Source organism: Panthera pardus, unplaced genomic scaffold (assembly GCF_024362965.1).
Source record: "Panthera pardus isolate Hobbes unplaced genomic scaffold, ASM2436296v1 HiC_scaffold_26, whole genome shotgun sequence".
Lineage (NCBI taxonomy): Eukaryota > Metazoa > Chordata > Mammalia > Carnivora > Felidae > Panthera > Panthera pardus.
In genome coordinates, this window is record NW_026526832.1 from 2,892,002 (window position 1) to 2,915,900 (window position 23,899).

The window sequence follows — 23,899 nt, forward strand, 5'->3', positions numbered from 1 at the left end:
CTATCTCAACAAAGTGATCTGTGGCTTCAATGTATTCCCGATAAAAACCCAGTTATTATGTATTCTGTAAAGCAAATTCTAAAATGTATAGGGAATTCAGAGAACTAAAAAGAATCCAGGCAATTTTGAAGAGGAAGAAAGAATGTGGGGAGAATACTCTAGTGACTATTAAGACTGATTTAAAGACTCAGTAATGAGGACTCTATACTTGTCACAAAGATATTCAAAGAGACCAGGGGAATAAAACATAGTCCAAAGATTTATATCTCTTGAGATACTTAATTTGCGATCAACGTGGCTCCTCAGGCAACTGGCAAAAGAACATTCTTCCTCACGTAGTGTGATGGCTCAAGTGGGTATTCATACCGAAAGAAAAATTAAATCTGACCCCCCTACTTTATACCATATCAAACAATCCAGCCAGATTATAAATCTCAAGTACAGTAATAAAGCTTCATAAAAAAATAAGTAGTAATGTATTCATCAATTTGGTGTATGAAATGGCTTTTCAGATAAACCTTGAAGAGCACCACACATAAAAGATTGATAATTTGGGCTGCATTGAAATGGTCACAGGTTTCAAAACTATTGATAAGATTAAGTACCGAGAAGAGAAGGAAATTTGCAAGGATCATAATTTAGGTGTCCATTCCATGCTTTTCTTTGTGTTTATTTATTTATTTTGGGAGAGAGAGGGAGCTGGTGAGCAAACGAGGGAGGGGCAGAGAGAGAGAGAGAGAGAGGGAGAGAGAGAATCCCAGCAGTCTTCCTGTCACCAGCGCAGAGCCCCGGCCCAGGGCTCGATCTCACAAATGGTGAGATCATGACCTCAGCCAAAATCCAGAGTCGGTCGCTTATTGTTATTCTCTCTGTGAATTACAGGAGCTGTGACCTATGTCATGAGGGCATTAATAGATTTCGCCATAATGAAAAAAATGATTTGTTAGTATCTTGTACCTGGAACTCATAGCATGAATGAGGACATAGAGACCATGGGACTTTCATAGACTGTGATGTTTACTTTCTCACAGTAGGAAAAAAATACCTCCATTCATACCTCTTGGATCTCCACAGAGTTAGAAAACATATATTCAGGTAAGTATGCCAACTGGTGTATTATTTAGAAACAAAGATCACAAAGTTTCTTTTAAGTCAGGTTAGGTACTATTCCTAGTCCTAGTCAGTAACGAGGACTCTATACTTGTCACAAAGATATTCAAAGAGACCAGGGGAATAAAACAGTCCACAGATTTATATCTCTTGAGATACTTAAGAGATTGGTGGAGATACTCCCTACCAATTTTTGATGGGGAGTTACTGGAGTCATATTAACCCATTTGATTCCTAAGATAACTGTATACACACATCAAAAATATGTACCCCCATGTGTGTATATTATATACAATTACACATACATGCGTATGGACACGTGTTTGCATATGTAATTTTATTTATAAAATTTAGACTTAATTAAGTCTGAATGATCTATAAAAATTGTCATTATTATTACTCTATGTAACCTTAGTTAGATGTTTCTACCAAGGGATAGATTTTACCCTTTTAATTCAAATATTTAATTTTATAAACATTTCCTTATGTTTTTATATCTTCTTATGAAGGGATTGACAAGTATTCATTTTTATGCCATTGGTTTCAATAAAACCTGTTGATCTCCATGCAAAGATGCGTAAAAATTGTATTAGTCAGATTTTACACAGGATTTTAACAAATCGGCCAAAAACTCAATGGCTTATAATACTAAGCATTTGTTTCTACAGTCACGGTGTTCATGTTAACAGTGGTTTGGATGATGGACACAGGGCTCAGTGTGTGGTTCTTCTGCAGGCAGACGAATTGTTCTTCAGCCTGTAGATTGTGTTTGATCTGGCCAAGACTGAGGGTGTGGTGATTACCCACGGTACATCATTCTCATGGCAAGTTGTAGGAAGGTACAGAATCCCAAGCCCAGCAAATTTAAGTCCAATCATGGCCAACACAATCGCATATAATTTTGATTTATTTTTAATTCTTCATAATTCTTTAAGTAGTTAAAACACATTATGCTATTTAATTTTTAAGTCATACGGTCATGCTATTTCCAAATAATTATATGTTTCAGTGCTTACAGCCTAAATAGAAGCTTATGGGACACCTGGGTGGCTCAGTAGGTCAAGCTTCTGACTCTTGGTATCAGCTCAGATCGTGATCTTGCAGTCGTGAGATTGAGTCCCACGTGGGTCCCCGCAATAAGCAGGGAGACAGCTTAAGATTCTCTCTCTCCCTCTTTCTCTCTCCCCTTCCCCTGCTTATGCATACTTGCTCTCTCTCAAAAATAAATAAGCATTAAAAAAATAAAATAAAAACAGGTGTGAGATTTAATTTTGTGTGAATTAGAAAATAAAATCGGATATGTTGTTAACATGTGGTTTTAAAAAAAATTTTTTTTTAACGTTTATTCACTTTTGAGACAGAGAGAGACAGAGCATGAATGGAGGAAGGTCAGAGAGAGAGGGAGACACAGAATCTGAAACAGGCTCCAGGCTCTGAGCAGTCAGCACAGAGCCCGACGCGGGGCTCGAACTCATGGACCGCGAGATCATGACCTGAGCCGAAGTCGGACGCCCAACCTTCTGAGCCCCCCAGGCGCCCCTAACATGTGCTTTTAAACAGAAATTTCATAAATGAAAATAGAAAAGACTGCTTAGCAGAAGTAAATGTGCTCTAAAGCGGGGCATCTTACACCTTATACACATCTCCTGTATCTTGATAGATGAAGCTCCGTGGAAGTAGTGTCAGCCAGAGCCTGCTAGTTTGCATCTGTAACGGCTTCCAGGGGTGTCCATGATGCTCTGGCTTCTGGAAAATTTTGAGCAAGGAGATATTTTCATATTAAGGAAACACAATGCTTCATCCACATTTAGTTTGCTTTTTAATCAAGTCTTTCACGGTGTGTCAAATTATTCTTATACCATGTGATGCGATTTCCTCTTTTCTGTTTTCTGGGCCGCTTGACAAAATTTTCTTGTTATGAATTCACACCTGCTGATGGTAGCTAGAAGCATGTCCCAATGTATCTGGGGCCTTCCCCTGACTGGGAGAATGCTGAGAGATGTGACAATGGTGGCCATCCAGGCTGTCTGCTGTCACCACCCACCCCCCGCCCCCCATCACCACCATCACTTCCGGAAGCACGTTTCCCAGAGCCAGCCCCTTCCCTCCGTGGTTTCCTACGGGGCTGCTCGCGGAGGGGCCCTACCTTAGATGGACGTCAGCAGAGGAAGATTCAGGACCGTCCATCAGCACCTGCAGGCAGAGGCGAGGACAAGGGAGGGTCAGAGAATCACCTGGGGGGTGCTGCAGAGACTACAGCATCAGCACCCCCATCCCTGGCCTTCCTAGACAGTCCTGAGGACCACGTAGTTAGGCAGCCTCTTACATCTTATGCAGTGTATAAGGCAGTGGCATATGTTCTCTGGCTTATGGGGGACCACGGAGGAATCACCTATTTTTAGTATCTGCTCCCCTTATTATTATATACCCAGGCCTTTGAAAGAGTGAAGTTTAGATATTACTTCCCTATATTAAGCAATTCCTGCTTGGAAATCTAGAGTGGCTTCTCTTCTGCTGTGTGAACCCTGATGGATGCCATTGCCCACATCTGCGTCTGGATTACATCGGAAGAGACATTGTCGTGTCTGTGCCGCTGGACTGAGGAGGGGGAAGGGCAGTCAGGGGCGCGAGGCGCCTCCCTGCCCTTCTCCCAAACCACCCAGTGACCCCCCAGAGCGGGGCTGCGTCTGACAAACTCTCTGAGCAGATGCAGGCACAGGAGGAGCCGCGGGGGCAGCCCGGCCTCTCACATCTGCGTCCCTGGTGGTTTATGTTCTGGTCTGTAACACTGTGCGAGGGAGATTGTTACTTTGCTGGCAGTAGTAAGTGGCAGCGTCTTCAGGCTCCAGGCTGCTGATGGTGAGGGTGAAATCTGTCCCAGACCCACTGCCGCTGAACCGCGACGGCACTCCCGAGATGGACTGGGAAGCATACTTCACGAGGAGCTTCGGAGCCTGATTTGGTTTCTGCTGATACCAGTGCAAGTTGGTGCTGATGCCCTGATTGGCTCGGCAGGTGATGGTGGCTTTTTCTTTTAGAGTCCTGGACAGGAAGGCTGGGGACTGGGTCAGCACAACCTCACCACTGGAGGCTGAAACCACACATGAAAAACATTAGCAGAGCCTAGAAGCCCACATTCTCTAGTTAGGGAGGAGAAAGAATACTATTTATTTTAACATTTTTCAGACTTAGTACGCCACATTTGTTGTCGAAAGAGTCTCAGGAAGAAAGAAAATCAGCGATTGAAAATAATCCTCCCACTTTTACCTCGGTCCGAATATTCTCACCTGGAACCCAGAGGAGCAGAAGCCCAAGAAGCTGTGATGGAGACACCATCTTGCTGTTTTCGCTGGGTCTACTTTGCTCGGGCCACTTACCCAGAGAGAGACTCTCTCTCTCTTATAAGCTCCTGAGAGGCAGAAACACTTCAGATCTAAGGGGAAGAGTATATGCAAATTACGGGCCTTTGGTATTGTTCAAAGGCTCCAAAGTTATGTTGGGTCCGCAGAAGCCCTTGCCCTTCTCTGGCTGGATCAAGGCTCCCTCTTCTGGCCTGTGGGGGTTTTGAAAGAGCTTACCCCATGCTGGACCAAATGCAAGATCCCCCAGCAGGGTAATGACACCTCATCTAACGCAGTCCTCTGTTGGAGTCTCCATGCATCCGCGGTGAGCAGCAGGTCACATCCTGAGTCCTGGCCCGGGGCTATGTGAACTCTCTGCTCTCTGTCACAGTGCACTGTGTGAACACAACACGAAGCGTCCCACCGTACCGCACTCATGGTCATTAGACCCGATGGGCAAGAAACGGCGAGGACGTAGATATCCTGCAAAAACACATGTGCTCCGACAGGGGGGTGCAGATCCTACAAAAACCCCTGGGCCCGCCTCGCTGGTGGCTGTGTCAGGGGTCCAGACGTCCGAGCGTGGCAGGCACATCCTCTTCAAGGTAAAGGAATAGAAATCGCATCTTGTACCTCCGGCCACTGAGAAGGAAGCACAATATTTTGTAGGCATCTCTGGAGTGTTGAAGCAACACGTTGGGGAAACTACACCGTTCCGCGTGTCAGCCAACTTTGAGGTCACCAGGTTAGAGTGGGCGCAGAGCCGGGAGGGAACCTCTGTCAGGTTTAGGTCACGATGCAGGTGGCTCTAGCATTTGGGCCCATCGCCTGGTGGCACGTGCATCTGTGTTAGATGAGGACACTGTGTGGACGCTCTGGCCGGCCCAGACAAAGAGCCGTAGCATAGACGTCAAGGGTTCTACAGCAGGACTTGGCCCTTCGCAAAATCAACTCTTCACTGTTCACAAAGCGGTTCCCAGAATGGCACGGGCCCCGGTGGACATGTCCGTGGTTCATCAAGTGACCGTGTGTCTCAGCTGCCCAGCATAAACTGGAAATGTCAGAGACCCCAAATGGTAAGATTGGGTGGAGCTCACTGTCTTTAGTTTTGGACCCAAGCCGGTTCACTGGACACACTCAACTCACAGGACAGGAGTTTCACCTCTCTACAATACTTGCCACTCTTGCCCCAACACCTCTGCCTCAGCTCATGGTTTTAGCCTCACGGGGGTTTATATCAAATGTATGTTCGTATTTCTGCATTCTTGATGCCTCGGCCATGAAGGAACCGCCTCTCCCCAGGTTAGTGCATTCCCCCAAACAGTAAAAGTCTTGCCTGAGCACACACGTTTGATACGCAGGCCGGACAATCCCCACATCCTCCCGTGCCTCCTTTCAGTCAGACCTGCGGTCTGTGAGGTGGCTCCTGCCCTAATCACCCCAGGTACCCGGCTGCAGGGGACACCCCTGTGGTGTGCAGCCTGCTGCAACTTTCAAACTGTCCAATCTTAGGCCTAAGTGGCTTGCTTACTTTGCGTCCCTATTTCTTCTCACGAAATACACAGTAAAGTACACGGCCTACGGTTCCTCTCTCTGCCCACCCCTCTCACCTCCGTGCTGCCGTGTCGCCTTGGGACCCTGCTGTGTGTTCCGTTTCTGTACGTATAGTAAAAACTACTTACTGCATTATAATAACCTTCCTGTCTTTGTTTCTTAAAATATCGGGTCAAAGACGCAGGGCTTCCCAACCGGCTGACGCCAGAGAAAGAACTCCAGGCTCCGTCCGGGTTGGCATCATACGTTGGTGTAAGTAAAATCGGACAGTTTCCATACTGGAGCCGTAACCACAGAGTGTGAAGTAAGATGCTGACATAGTAGATACTCAAAGAGTGTGAAGAGTCGTCGACGTAATGGGGCTGGAGAAGTGGCCTCAAGGACGTGCACGCACTACTGGGTGGTGGCCAGTAAGGGCCTGGAAGGAGAAGGCTGGAATGATAAAGGAGGAAAGATCAGAGACAAGAAACTACCCGGTCTAAATGAAAAGGAGAAACTAAGCCAAAAAGAAAAGAAGAGACAAGACAAGAACAGAGTCTCTGGGATACACGGGACCAAACGGAAGATCTAACATTTGTGCCACTGGAATCCCAGAAGGAGGGGGGAGAGAGGATGGAGATGAAAAATATTTTGAACAAAAATCGCTGAAAGGTTTCCACATTTGGCGAACCCTTGGCAAGATAAACCTGAAGAAATCTATGTAAAGACAAATCACATTTTAATTTCTGAGCACCAAAGGAAAAGAAAAAAATCTGAAAGTCGGAAGGAGTGAGATCGCGCTTAGCCATAGGAGAAAACCAGTTGAATGACAGGAATTCAATTCAGAAACCATAGAGGCCAGGAGGAAATGATGCGGCACTTTTTTTTTTTTTCTGGATTTAATTGACATACAACATTGTGTAAGTTTAAGTTTTACCAAATGTGATAATTTGATATACGTTTACATTGTGAAATGATCATCACAATAAGGATAGTTAATGTGACCATCTCCTCACATAATTTTCCTTTTAATTTTGTGTGTGTGTGTGTGTGTGTGTGTGTGCGTGTGTGCATGTGGTGAGAACATGTTCAGTTAGCCTCTTGTAACCTTCAAGTACAATACAATACTATTTTTTTTTTTTACAATACAATACTATTAACTACAGTCACCATGCTGTACATTAGATCCTCAGAAATTATTTATTTTATATATGGAAGTTTGTACTTTTTGATCAGCACTTAAACTTCCCCATTTATCTCACCAGCCAGCCCTGGCCTCACCCTGGCCACCACAAATCTACTCTCTGTTTCTACGTACTTGACTTTTTTAGATTTCACATCAATAAGTGATTATTATACAGGAATGTCTTTGTCTTGCTTATTTCGCTTGGCATATTACCGTCAAGTTTCATCCACGTTGTCACAAATGGCAAGATTTCCTTCCCTTTCGTGGCTAAGTAGTATTTCATTGTGTGTGTATGTGTGTGTATCACATCTCCTTTATCCATTTATCCATCCATGGACGCTTAGGTTGTTTCCATAGCTTGGCTGTTTTAAATAAGGTGGCAACGGACATGGTGATGCATATATCTTTTTGAATTACTGTTTTTGTTTTCTTCAGATAAATACCCAGAAATGGAATAGCTGGGTCATATGGTAGTTCTATTTTTAAGTTTTTGAGGAAACTCCATACTGTTTTCCATAGTGGCTGCACCTATTTACATTCCCACCAATTTACATTCTCCACCTCCCTCTCTAACGCTTGTTATTTCTTGTCTTTTTGATCAATGGGTACTGAATTTTATCAAATGCTCTTTTTGCATCTATTGAGACAATCCTATGTTTTTACTCTTAATTTTGTTAATGTGATACAACATATTGATTGATTGATGGCTGGTGAGCCATCCTCACATCCCTGGAATAGTCCTACCTGATCGTGGTGTATGATCATTTTAATGTATTGTTGAATCTGGTTTGCTATTATTTTGTTGAGACTTTTTGTATCTATGTTCGTCCAGGATATTGGCATGTAATTTCTTTTTTCTTGTGGCATCCTTGTCTGGTTTTGGTATCAGGGAGATGCTGACTTCATAAAACAAATTTGAAGCATTTTTCCTCTTCAACTTTTTGGAATTTGGAGAATAGATAAATTTTATTAAATGTTTATTTTTGAGAGAGATACAGAGACAGAGCATGAGCAGAGGAGGGGCAGAGAGAGAGAGGGAGACACAGAATCTGAAGCAGGCACCAGTCTCTCAGCACAGAGCCTGACACGGGGCTCGAACTCACAAACCATGAGGTCATGACCTGAACCAAATTCAGACACTTAACTGACTGAGCCACCCAGGCGCCTTAAGAAGAACAGATCTTAAATCTTTGAATGTTTGGTAGAATTTACCAGTGACTCTGTCTGGTCCTGGACTTTTGTTTATTTGGAGGTTTTTGATTACTGATTTAAAGATGGTATAATTTATGATGAGGAATAGTTCATGGAATGTATGTGAACATATACAGCTAGTGGATAAACCATACCTGCTATCAAGTTGGCTATGATTATTTGATGACAACGTGTAGATATGTGTGTGTGCAGGTGAGCGCACGTGTGTATATGGTCTGATCCTTCCCATGTGCTGTGCTCATTCCTGAAGGAGATCATGCTCTCTTTCAGGATTGTAACTACGATAAAAATAACTGAATTTATACTTTAAGTAAAGGATTGTTAATGGCTTAAAAAACAAGTTTTGACAATCTAAAGAAAATAATGATCTTTTCCCTGGAAAAGGCTGATATCACCATATTGGCTTGCATTTTTCATGGTTTTCCAGGTTAGGAACAGACCATTGGAAACAATGCTTCTTTCATATTTTCTGGGGGTGACACTTTGCAGGCCAAAAAATAAAATGGAGATATTTCCAATTTCATTACCTTATTAGGTTGGTCCCGAGTACAAAATCTTTTGGCAAATTTTCAGTTGCAATTAGCAGGAACCTCAAATTGCACTGTATTAAATAGTAAAGGGAATCTGGGCACTTAAGCTAATGAAAAGTCCAGAGTGGAAGGCTTCAGGAAAGGTTTGATCCTGTCACTTATTTATGTCACTACCAGTTCCCTCCTACCATTCCACGATCACTGCCATGGTGCTAGTTCCATACTAAGGGAAGCTTTAGCATGGATGCCAACGGATTCTGGTGTTGTATGCTCCTTGTACATACAGTATTCATTCCTCACATCCTACCGGGAATTCTGAGATTCTCTGCAGACGGTCAAGCTTCAGTAATGACCATTCTTGACAGATTTCTACAGACCCCTGCAGTCAAGGAGGAGAACTTGCTGAAAGAAAAAATCTACTGTCCTGCATTTCATCCTTGGAATCAGGTTGGAATCAGCATTACCCAAACCAAGTTTACCAAAGAGTAACAGAGAGTCTTGAGCAGAGAAGCTAGATGGCTTGGAGGAAAGAATACAGATGTCCACTCTTCCATCTCTACCCAATGCTCTGAGTTAAGGATTATAGGAAGAAACAGTGAGCGCTTCAAAGGGCAAGTCACTATAATCTGAGGCAAATTAAGAATCAATGCTTACCTCTTCTATGCAGATAAAGTTCATGTTTCAAGAAAAAAATGGAAAAAGATAAAATGAGAGGTGGTTCTCTTCGCTAGAAATGAGTATTAACCATACCAAGTGCTCTGATGAAACTGGGTCTAGTTCATTTTTATATACGGTGTTAGGGTATTAATTTTCGTCATTGGCCTGTGTCCGGGGTAGTTTCAGGCTGTAGGGAAGTGGTGAATTGAAAGACTACTGTCCGTGATCAAGAGATGATTTAGATACGTGACAACATGTGAGACTACAGTTGACTTTATTTTTCCAGAACAAAAGTGTTAGCTTGCACAGACGCGTCCTCTCCTGACTCTGTTCATGCTGAAGGATGAGGTTACACCAAATGGACTTGGACATCCACTGCCCCATTCGCCCTGAGTGATGACACTGCTCCAGGGCAGGGACCTCATAGGGTAGGAGTGGCAGCAGCAGACACGGTATCTGTTTCTTTGTTATCTGTCCCTCCCACTGAAAGGAGAGAGCTAGGAGGTCGGAGGTTCTGCTTGATTTGTTTTAACTGCTCTATGCCCAGGAGAGTTCCTGATGCTGTTCCTCGTGTAATTCTGGAAGTATTGTTGATTTGGAGTCTGAATAAATGAAAACTGCCCCACAGAACTGGGAGCTGAAGCTATTTCCCCTACCGCCCCCAGAGGAGCGATGACCCCATAAGTCAGTCAGTGAATGGGGGGTGGGGAGGATCAGAGATGTTGTTTCAGACACTGGTTGACCTGCGGAGCAGCGACAGGGGTGATTCATAAGTATGTGGTGACACATTTTCTGAGATGGTGTTTGTGCAGAGGGACCTATAAGAGGTCTGCTTTGGATGAACCGAGGCGCCTTTGAGTTGTCCAAAAGCAACTTCAAATACGTATTTAAAATTCGGATGAGAGCCAGAGACAGAGACATAAACGTGTGCCCTGTATCTTCATTGTATCCAACAGCATGAGTATATTCCATGTCCTGACATCGTATTTACATTGTTTCCATTAGGTTCTGAAAATTGTATACTCAGAAACATACATTTTACTACAAAGAGTGATTTATGTTTTTAGGCTGACTTCAGCTGATTTGAAATAGAACAGTTGGTGCTGACAAGCATTTACATTTGGGGATCTGGCTGGATACCATTGCGAATCATAGTTTGAGGTGATTTCCGGACCTCTTGTGGCAGACGGTCACATTCCCTCCGGTCGTGGTATTTTGTCTCTTTCTTTCCATTCTGTGCTTCACAAGTCACCGAGCAGACCCTTTCATACTCTCTGATGCTTTGCATAGGCTCCTGACGCCCTAGGCTGGCTGCTCTGAGCTCTATTAATAGGGTTTCCTGGGGATGGGGCCTGGGTGCATCAGACCGGTGACCAGCAGCAAGATGGCGCCACAGCCCAACTGCTCCTCTTCCCGGTGCTCTGCGTCTCAGGTGAGAGGCCGAGAGGAGAAAGATCTTTATAAAATTGGCCGATGACTTTCCCACGTGGCGTGGATAAAACATTTCATTAGAACGGTCTGATTTCCTACGAGAAATAAGAAAACGTACATTTTCCGAATACATATTTTACTATATTAGTGATGCCGTGTACGGCCACTGTCCATTTGTGATTGCAGGTGTGTCTGGGGACATCGTGATGACCCAGTCTCCCAGCTCCGTGACTAGGTCTACAAGAGAGAGCGTCACCATCAACTGCAAGTCGGAGCCAGAGCCTTCTATACAGCTCCAACCAGAATTACTCAGCCTGGTACCAGCAGAAACTGGGACAGGCTCCCAAACGGCTCATTTCCTGGGCTTCCACCTGGGCATCGGGAGTCCCCGACCGATTCAGTGGCAGTGGGTCTGGGACGGATTTCACCCTCACCATCAGCAACCTCCGGGCTGAAGACGTGGCGGGTTACCACTGTCAGCAGTATCCTAGCTCTCCTCCCACAGTGCTTCAGTCTCGCACACAAACCTCTTCTCCCGGGGCCGAGGGTCAGGGAGGCTTTGCTGCACCTGCTGCTTCCTCCCTGCTCAGCCCTGTTTCTCCCTAAGCTGTGTGAGTTGCAGGTCTTCTGGCTTCATCGTGGAAGAACGTGCAAGGCTCGAGGAAAGATTGAGTAGCCTCTTCTATGTCTCTTGGGCAAGGAAGTCATTCTGTGAAGGCTGTAATGACTTCCCATGGACCCTTGTCTACCTTTCCCAAGAGTTTTTGTATCTCCTGAATCTGAGTTGTTCTCACAGATAGATTTATATCACTGGCCCGCTCATGGCTTCGGCTGCATCTTGTGGAGAGGGGACCAGTGTGCTTTCGCGGCAGGATATGCTCTCCTGGAATGTGGCACGTCAGCGTTCCCTGTAACCATCCCATCACCTGCATCACTGCCCAACTCAAGAAACCATTACTCAGTGAGTTCAGAAGACTGCCCTTCACTCAGCTTCTCTTCTCTCTTCTGGCAAGAGGCTATCAGGAAAAGGGAAAATGGAAACGGAAAAATAATATCTCACTGGATCTCAGCTAAAGACTTGCAAAAGCATTTAAGGTCACACTGAGAAGGGGCGGGACTATGTGAGTTTTAGAGAAGCTGCGTAGACCTCACAGGTAGGGCTGGAGGTGACTTCATAGTTCGATATCTGACAGTGAGTCTGGATTTAGGTTCCAGGATCTCTAGGGCATCTCTGCATTTCCTGTTTCTTCAGTGTGAAAATACTTGCATATTCTTCTGGACTCTTGGGGCTGTGTCTCCTCTCTGCCACGGGGGCTCTGTTATGAAGACTCACCCATTCTCACTACCCTGATCTCAAGGCATACCATGAGTGTGGAAGGAGGATCGAATGCTTACTGAGCATATAGACAGGCTTCATTATTAAACATCTCAGTACCTTATGCTTTCAGCTTCTACCTTTTCTCTGGATTTGTGGCAAGCTGACATAACCCCAACCTTTACTGCCTGAAGAGAAGCAGTATATGCAGTTACTGTGGTTGTTCTGGGTTGCTCCATAGGACTTAAATACAGACTCAAAAATTGTATCTGACGTTTCAGTGAACAGACAGTGTTTTTCTCCTGTGGTTTGGACACAAAGTGGCATGTCAGCCACTTTCCCATCACGAGGGTGCCTGTTATTAATAGGCTGAGGACAGCAGTGCAATGACGTGGAAACTGTTTGATCTTTATTTATTTTTGAGAGAGGCAGACACAGAATGCGAGTGGGTTAGGGCGAGAGAGGGAGGGAGACACAGAATCCGAAGCAGGCTCCAGGCCCCGAGCTGTCAGCACAGAGCCCGACGCGGGGCTCGAACCCACGAGCTGTGAGATCATGACCTGAGCCGAAGTCGGCCACTCAACCGACTGAGCCACCCAGGCGCCCCGAAACTGTTTGATCTTTAAGTCATTGACTCAGTCCGTTCTGGGACCCACACTTTCTCTAACCCTCTGTTACTTGTACTGACAGCATCCTATGTGATATTTAAAATTTGGTTCTCCATCGTGAAGTATTCTACAGTCGATGCTAGATAAACAGGCCTTATTTATAAGAGCCCCAAAGTAGAAACAGCACAAATGTCCATCAACCTATAAATGGATGAACAAAATGTGATCTGTCTATTCGATGCCATGCCAACTAGCAGTAAAAGGAACGAACACCTGATACACCACCACCCTGACCTCCACTATAATCACTCCCTCATTTTGCTTTACAGCTTTGCCCCCGAAGGGCGTCTCACAAACGGTTCAATGTTTCCTTTTTTTTTTGGACTCTGCACGAATGAAGCTTCTTTCACCAACCGCATATTAGGTTCATACGCTGTTGGCATTCGTTGAAGTTGATTGTTGTTGCTCTGCACGCACATGTTATTGTATGAGGAACACCATTCTTTATTTAGTCTCTTTCCTGATGACATAGAAAAAAATCTTAACAAACCTGAAAGAAAATCCTCCCTTTTCGAAGGAACAAGAAGACTGTCAGTTAATTTCTCAAACACAAACAGAGGGAAGCAGAGACTGAGACATCTTCAAAATGACAAGAAAAAGAAGCCACATACTAGAGTTCAGTTCTCAGCAAAGTGTCCTTCAAGAATTTATGTAAACTTGGGGCGCCCGGGTGGCTCAGTCGGTTAAGCGTCTGACTTCGGCTCAGGTCATGATGTCACGGTCCGTTCGAGCCCCGCGTCGGGCTCTGTGCTGACAGCTCAGAGCCTGGAGCCTGTTTCAGATTCTGTGTCTCCCTCTCTCTCTCTGACCCTCCCCCGTTCATGCTCTGTCTCTGTCTCAAAAATAAACGTTAAAAAAAATTAAAAAAAAAAAAAGAATTTATGTAAACTCAAGACAACTTGGGAAATGAGTATCTCTGGCCATGGGGCCTTTACTCACAAATACCCTAAGTAATTTTCATTAATAATCTTTAAGAATCAATGACGAACAATGGGAGAATTGTTTCTGGAGAGAATCAGTGAGGCAGTTCCTCATCCCCGGAAAGCAGGGGAGGTATTTCTTTCCACGTTTCCTCACGGTCCCTTCATGATATCTCTTCAGTGTACACAGGGATAGATCCACATTTGCTGTGAGACGAAATAATATCTCTTATCACCTTGCCTTGAACAAATCCTTACATAAAATCTCTTGCTTCTAGTATTTTCACTTACTCTTTGATAAGTGATATGTAACTTTTTGAAAACTGCTCTAACATTCATAGATACAGACATGACTTTCAGCTAAACGTTCCAGTAACAGAACAGCGTTCCTCTTGTGACTAAAAAGATGACTTCAATGTGTAGTTATTTAATATGAGCCCCAATTCTAGGTCCTCAAAGCATAGGAGGCTTTTAAACCCAGAATGAGTTAGAGTGCTGGATAAATTTCTGTGCTAATGAATCAATAGCTGAGTGTCCTTCAGTTTCTGACAGAAAGATCTATTTTGCCCTGCCTGCCGGTGGGTTCTCTTCTCTGGATGGAACCAGTGCCTGTCTTTTGTGGAAACTCATACTGAGGATAATTAGATGCCAGGTCACACACTGGGATGCTCGTTTTCCCAGTGCTTTGAGGGTTCAGGGGTGTTTGAAGAGAACTCAACAGATAGGCAAGGTCTTAGCTGGGCAACTACCAAGGAAACAGGAGGCAGATCTGTGGGGTTGGGATTTTCTGATACAAATTACACGAATGTTTCCTTGACAGATTCTTATCGCCAAGGAAATTCACTTCACATAACTGGTCCATGGAGCTTTCCTTCCTAAGAAGTTCAAATTAAACCCGTCTGGACAGGGACAGACAGGTGATACCCCGGACCAGGTGGATGCTCACTTTGTAAAAGCACCGAGAACCTTCCCTCTCGGAGATCCACTTCACTTACACAAGGAAGCAGATGCACCACGTGGATTGACAAGCCAGGACCTCCTCCCCTACGCGCAGGGGACTTGCGTCTCTCTTCCTCTGAAACCACACGATTCTCAGAGTTGCTTTTAAGGGGCCTTCGGCAAAGAAAACGTGTACTTCTCCTTGAAAGGACTTGGCCAAGAATAGATTTTCAGGCTCCAGACCTTACTGCTGTGATTGAGAGAAAATATCCCCTGAGGGCCCCTGGGGAACATTTCTGGAACCATTTTGTCAGGGACTGCACATTCACAGATGAGGCCATCATTTGTTCAGATCAAACTATGAGGAATTGGAGAATCTGAGAGAGGAGGTTCCCCCTTAATCTATTCACCATTAACTGTTTGCACAAACTTGGGATGTTGATGACCTTCCCCGAGCCTCAGTTTCCTCCTGATAAAAAGTGTAGATGTGAACATGACGTTTTCCATGTTTCTTTAACATCTGACATTTTGTGAGGGGGAGCAAAAGAGAGTCTGAAAGCCCAGGGAATTCAATAAGACCTGAATGAAGTATGGTTCTAACGCTCACAACCTCCTCTTTGGGGTGACAAAGGGAACAGAGAAAACTGCCGAAGATATATGTCCCTGCCTCTGGAGGAAACAGCTGTTCACTAGGGGTGAAAGAGGGTGAAGGCAGATGAGGCTGCTAAGGGCTGTGGTAGAGACGGGGTCACTGTGGTTCTCACTGGGGTCTGGCTGACTGTAGCAAACCGGCGCATCCTCCGCTTCCGGGCTGCCCGTGGCGAGAGTCAAGTCGGTTCAGATCTACCGGCCCTGAACTGGCCTCGGGTGCCTATGGCCTTGGGGGGTGCCCCATAGATGAGGAGCCTGGAGGTCTGCCCGCGTTTCTGCTGGTACCAAACTAGCCTCTAGGGCTAGGTCAGGATTGTCCTGTCACCTGGGGACAGAGAAAGGGAGGCTGCGGACTACATCATCATGGTTTCTCTGACGGTAGCCGAGGTTGGCCATGAAACACAAAAGTCGTCCATGTAACCTAGACCTTAACTGTTGTCTTCCCAGCAGAGCTAGGATGGTTGGTCTCTGTGGAGCTTTAATTATTGGGCTGACTGTGCACAGGCGCACAGGACTCAACAACATCGAGAAACTTTTCATTGACATGCAGAATAATCCCATGTTCCTCTCCCCGGGGAGCCAGAGTAATAGGAGGCAAAGAAAATGAGCTGGGGCTTCCAGGGTTAACTCTGTGTCCCAAGTGAGGAAGATGTCCCCCCAAAGCACTCACCCGGGCATTGATATGCATCATATATGTTCAAATTACTATTTTTGAGAACGTTCAATCTTATAAGAATTCTTTCTTGGTTACAAAGAGGCTTTGAAACGTCCTTATATATCTATATACAGAGATCATAATATTCCTAGTTCTAAAAAAGAATGTCTCCTGCCTGATAACCAACCATGCTGTGGCCTGGTCAACGAAACTGACCGTGAGTCCACACACGTGATAAGTAAAGGGATGCAAGGCATCCTCGTGGAGACAGAGCAGTTCTGTGAGTCTCTCTATACTTGACCATCATCAGCTGAATAAGGAAGGACTTACACAGGTGGATTTTAATGTAGATTTGTCTCTGTTGTCAGACGATATTAGTTTGGGTTCCATAAAATGGGAAGACAGTGTGTGATGTGGGTGGGAAGACAGGTTTGGTGAAACAGTCTGAATCTGTTTTTTTAGAATCAGGGTTTGTGAACGGAGAATGTGATACTCTCAGGCTATAGACTATAGACTTTGTCAGCTATAGACTTTGTCAGCTCAGATGACCTATAGACTTTGATGACCTATAGACTTTGTCAGCTCAGATATTCCAAACCCACACTGCTTTGGCCACCATGAGAGATATACAGAGCCTGTTCCCTGATCGGCCCAAAAGGGACTTGTCTCTGATTTAGAGGGAGACTTTCTATTTGCATGAGTACTGAGGTCAAGCCATCCAGCAGAAGGACCTTCCCAACGCAGGTCCCTGGAGTGGATTCCTAGGCCCTGAGGCACCTGTGATTGAAGTTGGTCATCTTTCCTAAGTATCTGCTCTCACTAGAAAGTATACCCAGCAAGTGAAACTTGGGCCCAACAAGAAATGAAAAGAGAAATTAGATATTGTTTTAAAACTAAAGAAAACAGTGTATCGAAATCGGTGGATTGTGGGGTGCCTGTTGACTCAGTTGGTTCTGACTCTTGACTTTGGCCCAGTTCATGACCCCAGGGTCATAGGATCAAGCCTTGCATCAGGCTCTGAGCTGGGCATGGAACCTGCTTAAGATTCTCTCTCTCCCTCTGCCCCTCTCCCTTACTTGCGTGCACCCTCTCTCTAAAAATAAAAAAAATAAAAATTTTAACAAAGAAAAAACCCAAAATTGGTCGTTTGCCAGAAACAGGGACTTTGTCACACTTAATTTATAGCATTAAATGTGTTGATTATTTGTAAAAGTCACACATCAGTCACCTCTCACAATATCATACCTGCTCTGAAATTACGGAAGATTCTTTGCACACTCAGAATCCAACACTTTTACTGATTGTTCTCGGTTCATCCCACCTGACACCAGCTTGTTTAGCATGTTCCCTTAAACATGTCAATGGAGTGGGAACATAAGTACTAAGAGGAGAAATAGGAAAGTGGGTAAATATCAATTTCATAATATTACCAGATCTGATCTTCTTAAAGATAGACCCAAATTGCTGAACTTCAACGTGTATTTAACTTGTGTTCCACAAATCTGACCCGCTTGTCTGCCTGTCATGCGGACTGAGTTGACACCCGTAGGCCAGGCAGGGCAAATTGCGATGAGTTTTCAGTCACCTCTCCCTTTTTCTCATGACTGCTGGCTCCAAAGGCTCTCGGGCCCCTCCACGCCCCTGCTGCCTCCACCCAGCAAGGACATGCCGTTTCCAGGGCCTCGGTGTGGGGTGCCTGAGCTGCAGCCGAGGCCCTTGTGGCCCAGAGCCCTCAGCTGCAACCTATCCCCTGAGTTCTCTAGCATCTTCTTACACACGTTCAGAATCTGCTCTGCCTGCTCCCCAGACAAACAGCACATGTGGGCAGCTGGGCAGTGACAGGCAGGGAGGTTTGTGTTTGGGGCTGAACCATTGTGGGAGGTCTGTGTGTACCTTGCAGGCAGTAATAAACTCCGACGTCGTCAGCCTCCACCCTGCTGATTCTCAGGGTGAAATCTGTCCCTGACCCGCTGCCACTGAACCTGTCTGGGACCCCAGAGGCCCGGTTGGAAACCCTATAGATCAGGAGCCGTGGAGACTGGCCTGGCTTCTGCAGGTACCAACTTAAATAGGTGTTTCCATTACTGTGCAGGAGGCTCTGACTGGCCCTGCAGGAGATTGAGGCCGGCTCTCCAGGGGTGATGGGCAGGGACAGAGGGCTCTGCGTCATCACGACATCCCCACTGGATCCTAAAATAATGAGAGAGAAGCACAACGTTATGCAGAAACCTTAGAAGCCATTTTTATGATTTAAAATGTTTTTGTATTTAAGGCTAAATCACTTTTGGTGATTTGATTCATCCTCTAAATGTATCCAGTTTCCAAAGAATTGCAGGCACAAAGTGGCCTCTTCCTTTTCAGCATCTCACTAAAGCACTGTTCTTTGTTCCTTTCAGTTTCTTCTTGATTTCCCAGGCCCCCAAATTAAATTCCCCTGCTGGAGGGCAGTCCCACCTGTGGGCAGAACACATGTGGGGAGCAGTACCGCCCCCAGAGCTCTCCCTCCACACCCCGCTCTCCTTTCTCATCCCCCCTCTGTCCTCACCTGAGATCCAGAGCATCAGCAGCCCCAGCAGCTGAGCAGGGAACCTCATTTTGAGAAGCTGAACTGGTGAGTCCTGATCAATCAAAGCAAGATTAGAGCTGATCTTTTATGTCAGGTGCAAAGGTTTTATCTGAGACTGTGTACGTTAGCCCTCCCTTAGGGAACAATATGCAAATCTCCTGTGGGCACAGCAGCTGGGAGGAGGCAGTGGGGGTGGGCGGGCACTCCCACGTGAGCAAAGTAATATAACATGTCTGTGTTTGAAGGGAAATTGAGAGATAAAATCGATGCTGCCTAAAGAGTACAGGCACACACTGGGGCACCTGGGTGGCTCAGTCGGTTGAGCGCCCGACTTTAGCTCGGGTCATGATCTCAAGGTTCGTGAGTTCGAGCCCCAGAACCTGCTTCAGATCCTCTGTCCCCTTCCCTCTGCCCCTCCCCACCTGCACTCACCCCCCAAAAATAAATACATATTTAAAAAAATAGTAACTTGTGTTAAATGTTTCCTTCTTTTCCTCGACCAGTTTTGTAGTTCTCTAGAACTTTCCCGGTCACCTTTATACTTCTAAATAAGGCTGAATTCCACACATATTTGGTGAACCTTAAGCTTTTTTCATGTTAATTTAAAGAATTATTTTAATGTGTATTATTTTTTGAGAGAGAGAGAAAGAGAACAGGGGAGGGGAAGAAAGCAAGAGAGAGAGAGAGAATCCTAAGCAGGCTCCGTGCTGTCCGTGCGGAGCCCAGTTCGAGGCTCGATCTCATGAACTGTGTGAGACCATGGCCTGAGCTGAAATCAACAGTCGGATGATTAAACGACTGAGCCACCCGGGTGCCACAAAAAGAAATGGGATTCTAAGCAAACACTGAACTCTGGTCACTTGGAGTTTTATTCTCAGAAGTAGGCACTAGCAAGTTTGATCACCTTCTATGTATTTCAAGATTGCTCCAATAAGTGAACACCCTGCAGATGATGGGAGCCGGGCATCACCAGCAGCCGCTGGAATTACAACCGGAGACTGAAGGAAAAACAGAATGGGGCTTGCAGAATTCTTCAGTAAGACTATGCCCTCTCCTGACTTTGAGTTATTTTTATTTCTATGCCATCATTTACTTCGGAATAATTTAGACTCACCCAAAATTTCACACAAAAGAGAGTTCCTATATACTCCCGCCCCGGCTTCCCCTAACGTATCACCTTGCATAACCACAGCCTACTTACCAAACCTGAAAATTAACACGAATCCTGTGCTATTAGCTAGCGTTAAACCCATATTTCTGCCTCACTGCCCTCCTGCGAGGGCCCCCCACTGTTGTCACCTCCCCCCCCCAGCTTGGTTTTCCTCTGAGAGGAGCAGCTGCCCTGACTGATCCCTGGAGGAGGCAGCTGTTGGGTTGAGCAGAACCGCCGCCCCCACGCGGGAGGGTGTGTTTAGGGTCGTCACGCTGCGCAGGGTCGTAGTGAGGGTTCTGTGTGCACAAGTGTGCGTGGTGTCCCCACGCTCCATGCTGCCTATTATGTGTGTGCAATCTGTCCCTGACCCACTGGCACTGACCTAGGCTGGGCCCCCGGGGGGCCTTGTGGACACCCTCTGCATCAGTGGTTCCAGAGATCGGTGTGGCTTCTGCTGGAACCGGTGCCATGGATGGGACTGAGACTGGCCCTGTAGGAGATGGAGACATGCCCTCCCACTGCCACCGACAAGAGGGATAGAGCCTGATTCAGCACAGCCACCCATGGGAAACTGGAAAAGGGAAGAAACTTACCATGGAAATGCAAATAGGAAAAAATAGTTCTGAAAGAAAGAAATGATGTACCAGGAGCACCTGAGTGGCTCAGTCTGTGAAGCGTCCAACTCTTGGTTTCTGCACAGGTCATGATCTCAACAGTTCCGTGAGTTCGAGTCCTGCGTGAGGCTCTGGGCTGGCAGTGTGGAACCTGCTTGGGATTCTCTCTCTCCCTCTCTCTGCCCCTCCCCCTCTCATGTGCTCTCTCTTTCTGTCACTTTCTCTCAATAAATAAATAAACATTTTTTTAAAAACGTGAATCTCGGGGCGCCTGGGTGGCTCAGCCGGTTGGTCAAGCGTCCGACTCTTGGTTTCAGCTAGGTCGTGATCTCACGGTTCGTGAGTTCAAGCCCCGCATTGGGCTCTGTGCTGGCAGTGCAGAGCCAGCTTGGGATTCCCTCTCTCTCTCTCTCTCTCTGCCCCTCTCCATCTTGTGTTCTCTCTCTCTCAATAATCGAACAACATTAAAAAATATGTGAGTGTGATCTGCAGGTCTCCAAAGCCATGACCCCTGGCCTGGGGAGAACCAGGTTTTACACTTTGTCATGTGTGCAGGAAGGGAGAACCTTGACCTGGGTCGTCTTGACGGTGACTTATAATAGTTTCGGGCTTTCTAACTCTCAATCTTGTCACCTCCTGCATTACGCATGTTACATCCTATTACCTAATATCTGCAAAAGGAGGGGTCTGTTTCTGTTGCCTGTTTTTTTCTCTCCTTGATTTTGTTGGCTTAGAATTGTTGACTGAAAACCATACTGTGTTGTGTGTACTTAATCCTTTTGTCGGTTTACACACATAGTGGCCGTGAAACAGTTTAGTGGCGATTTTTGGCTCTGGAATGATTTTTTTCATCCAGAAAGAGATTACATTTGAGTCTGGCAGCCTGAAACGCTAAGGTATGTCACCCTCATCCAGTCAAGGATTGCATTGTGCTTTGAGTCTGGGCTCCAGCATGGGTCATACATTGCCCGGTTCCTCCCTCCTCCTAGGGGGTGGGCCTGCCAGGATTCCAACTGAAGTCCTTGAAATTTGTCAGAATCCCTCCTTCTTTATAGTCCTTGAAGATTAATTAAAAAAATTTTTTTTTAAGTTTATTTGGAGACAGACAGGGAGAGAGAGAGCGCGCACAAGTGGGCGAGGGGCAGATAGAAGGAGAGACAGAATCCCAACTGGTCTCCTCACCATCAGCGCAGAGCCCGATGTGGGGCTCGACTCACAGACTGTGACATCATGACCTGAACCAAGATCAAGAGTCAGACACGTAACCAACTGTGCCACCCGGGTGCCCCGAGATTAATTTTTATCTATGGCTGTGTGAGATGGCTGAAGGCTTTGCTCAGCTCTGAGGCCTCTTGGCCTGTCCTTTATCTCAGATTCTCGCCGGAAAAGAGAAAAGTGGGGCTCGACTCTATGGGCTTTCCTTCTTTCCTTATATCTTTCAATATTTATGTTTTAACGTTTTTCCGTGGAGGTGGGAAGTACTCCTTTTCCAATTAATAGGCATTTTTTGAGGCTGACGATATGCCACCTACCAAGAGAAGTCGAGAGGGTGTTTATTATCCCTACGAGGGACTCCTGGAGACAGCAGGATGTGCACGAGCAGGTCCAGGCTGATTTCCACAGGACAGCATATTGAGCATTTATAATCGCTAGGGAGTGGGATTATAGGCACTAGAAGCACCCTAGCTTGAGCTGGAGACTTGTGAGGGGTGAACGTTCCAGCTTCTACACAGACATGGACAGAAAGGGAAGATAGAATTGACATATTCACAATATGGAGACTTTCAATCCTTGGGGATAATACAGCCTTCCATTTATGTAGATTGTGTGTGTGTGTGTGTGTGTGTGTGTGTGTGTGTGTGTGTTTAAAGGATATTCTGGAACTTGGAGTGTATTTTGTTATTTTTCCTAAATACTGGACGCTTTTGAGGCACTTGGAACTCATGCGCTTTCTAAGTTTAATTTTTAAGTATTTCTTTCAGTTGCATAGAAATCAAACTGACTTTTGCATGTTGATTTGAATCCAATGATGACCTATTTCTCCTATTATTTCTAGTAGCTTCTTTGTAAAATATTTGGAATTTTCTCTGCATACAATCCTGCCATCTGCGAATTACATTGGTTTCCACTCTTCCCTGCCTGTGTCTGTTTGTTGCAGATGTGGGTGTCTTCTCACGCCGGCCGGGACCATCGGAGGCGTCCATTCATATGAATCGGATCTGATGCCCTTAGTGGCGAAATTGTGTTTGAACCTAGTTGTGCAGCGAAGGCTGAGGCACAGCCAGGGATCAGAGTTCAAATCTTGTCATGGACTTGCTTTTCAGAACCTCAGGATTTCCGAACAGAACAGACATGCTGAGCTGAGCACCACAGCAGCTGCTGATAAAGAAGCACCTGGTATAATGAGATAATCACTGAAGGTTATAGAGGTTTTTGTCTCTCGTTAAATCACTGTGGATGCCGCTGTTATGCTGCTGGCAGTAGTAAGTGGCAGCGTCTTCAGGCTCCAGGCTGCTGATGGTGAGGGTGAAATCTGTCCCAGACCCACTGCCGCTGAACCGCGGGGGGACCCCAGTTTGCAACGTGGATGCACGATAGATCAGAAGCTTAGGAACTTTCCCCGGTTTCTGCTGATACCAGGCTAACCACGTGTTAACGTTCTGACTCGCCCGGCAGGTGATAGTGACTCTGTCTCCTGGAGATGCAGACAGTGAGGATGGAGACTGGGTCATCTGGATTTCGCAGCTGGCTCCTGAGATGGGGCACAGAGAAACAAAGACCCACACGATGAATCGTGTCATAAGAGGACGCGGCTGGCGGGCCAGGCAGTACGGGGCGCGCTGGCTGAGTAATTTCCCAGTGTTCTCCTTCCTTACCTGGGAGCCAGAGCAGCAGGAGGCCCAGGAGCTGAGCGGGGGCCTTCATGTCCGTGCTGTGTCCTGACCGGGACTGGGTCCTGCACAGGGTGTGACTGGCCCATTAATCAGTGTTCAGTTAGGCTGTACTTGAGTAATATGCAAATCAGCAGAGGAAGGGACAGGCTGGGCACAGCTTCGGGGCTGGGTAATCTCAGTAACAACCCAGGCTCCTGTCCGCCAGATGCCCGAGCCTGACCAGGGTGGCACACACGTGCCTGCAGAGAACGTGTTTCTCTGTGGGGCCATGGCATAGAATCAGTCTACTGTCCTTTGAGGAAAGTGTCTTGTGTACTCTTCAATGCTCATGATATGCTTTCTTTGCCTCCCCTCCATCTAAGATAGGTTCGATTGAGAATGACACATTTTAAGAAACTGCAAGCCATTTAACAAGCTCTGCATCTGGTACGTTGGGATATTACCGAGGCCAGACAATCTTTCTCTTTGATCTGATTTGCTGATGGCCTCGGGATGGTCCGTTGTCAGCGCGGAGACAGAACCCA

The 23,899-nt window shown here is 46.0% G+C and overlaps 1 gene segment (V, D, J or C); it reads right to left on the minus strand.

The window, feature by feature from the left end:
- Positions 1-23,427, minus strand: part of LOC109264355 (immunoglobulin kappa light chain-like) — an 82,668-nt gene extending 59,241 nt beyond the window's left edge. Inside the window, 2 exon segments of the V gene segment in view lie at positions 22,938-23,233; positions 23,358-23,427. Of these exon segments, the coding sequence occupies positions 22,938-23,233; positions 23,358-23,406 (345 nt within the window).
- Positions 23,428-23,899: the final 472 nt, after the last annotated feature.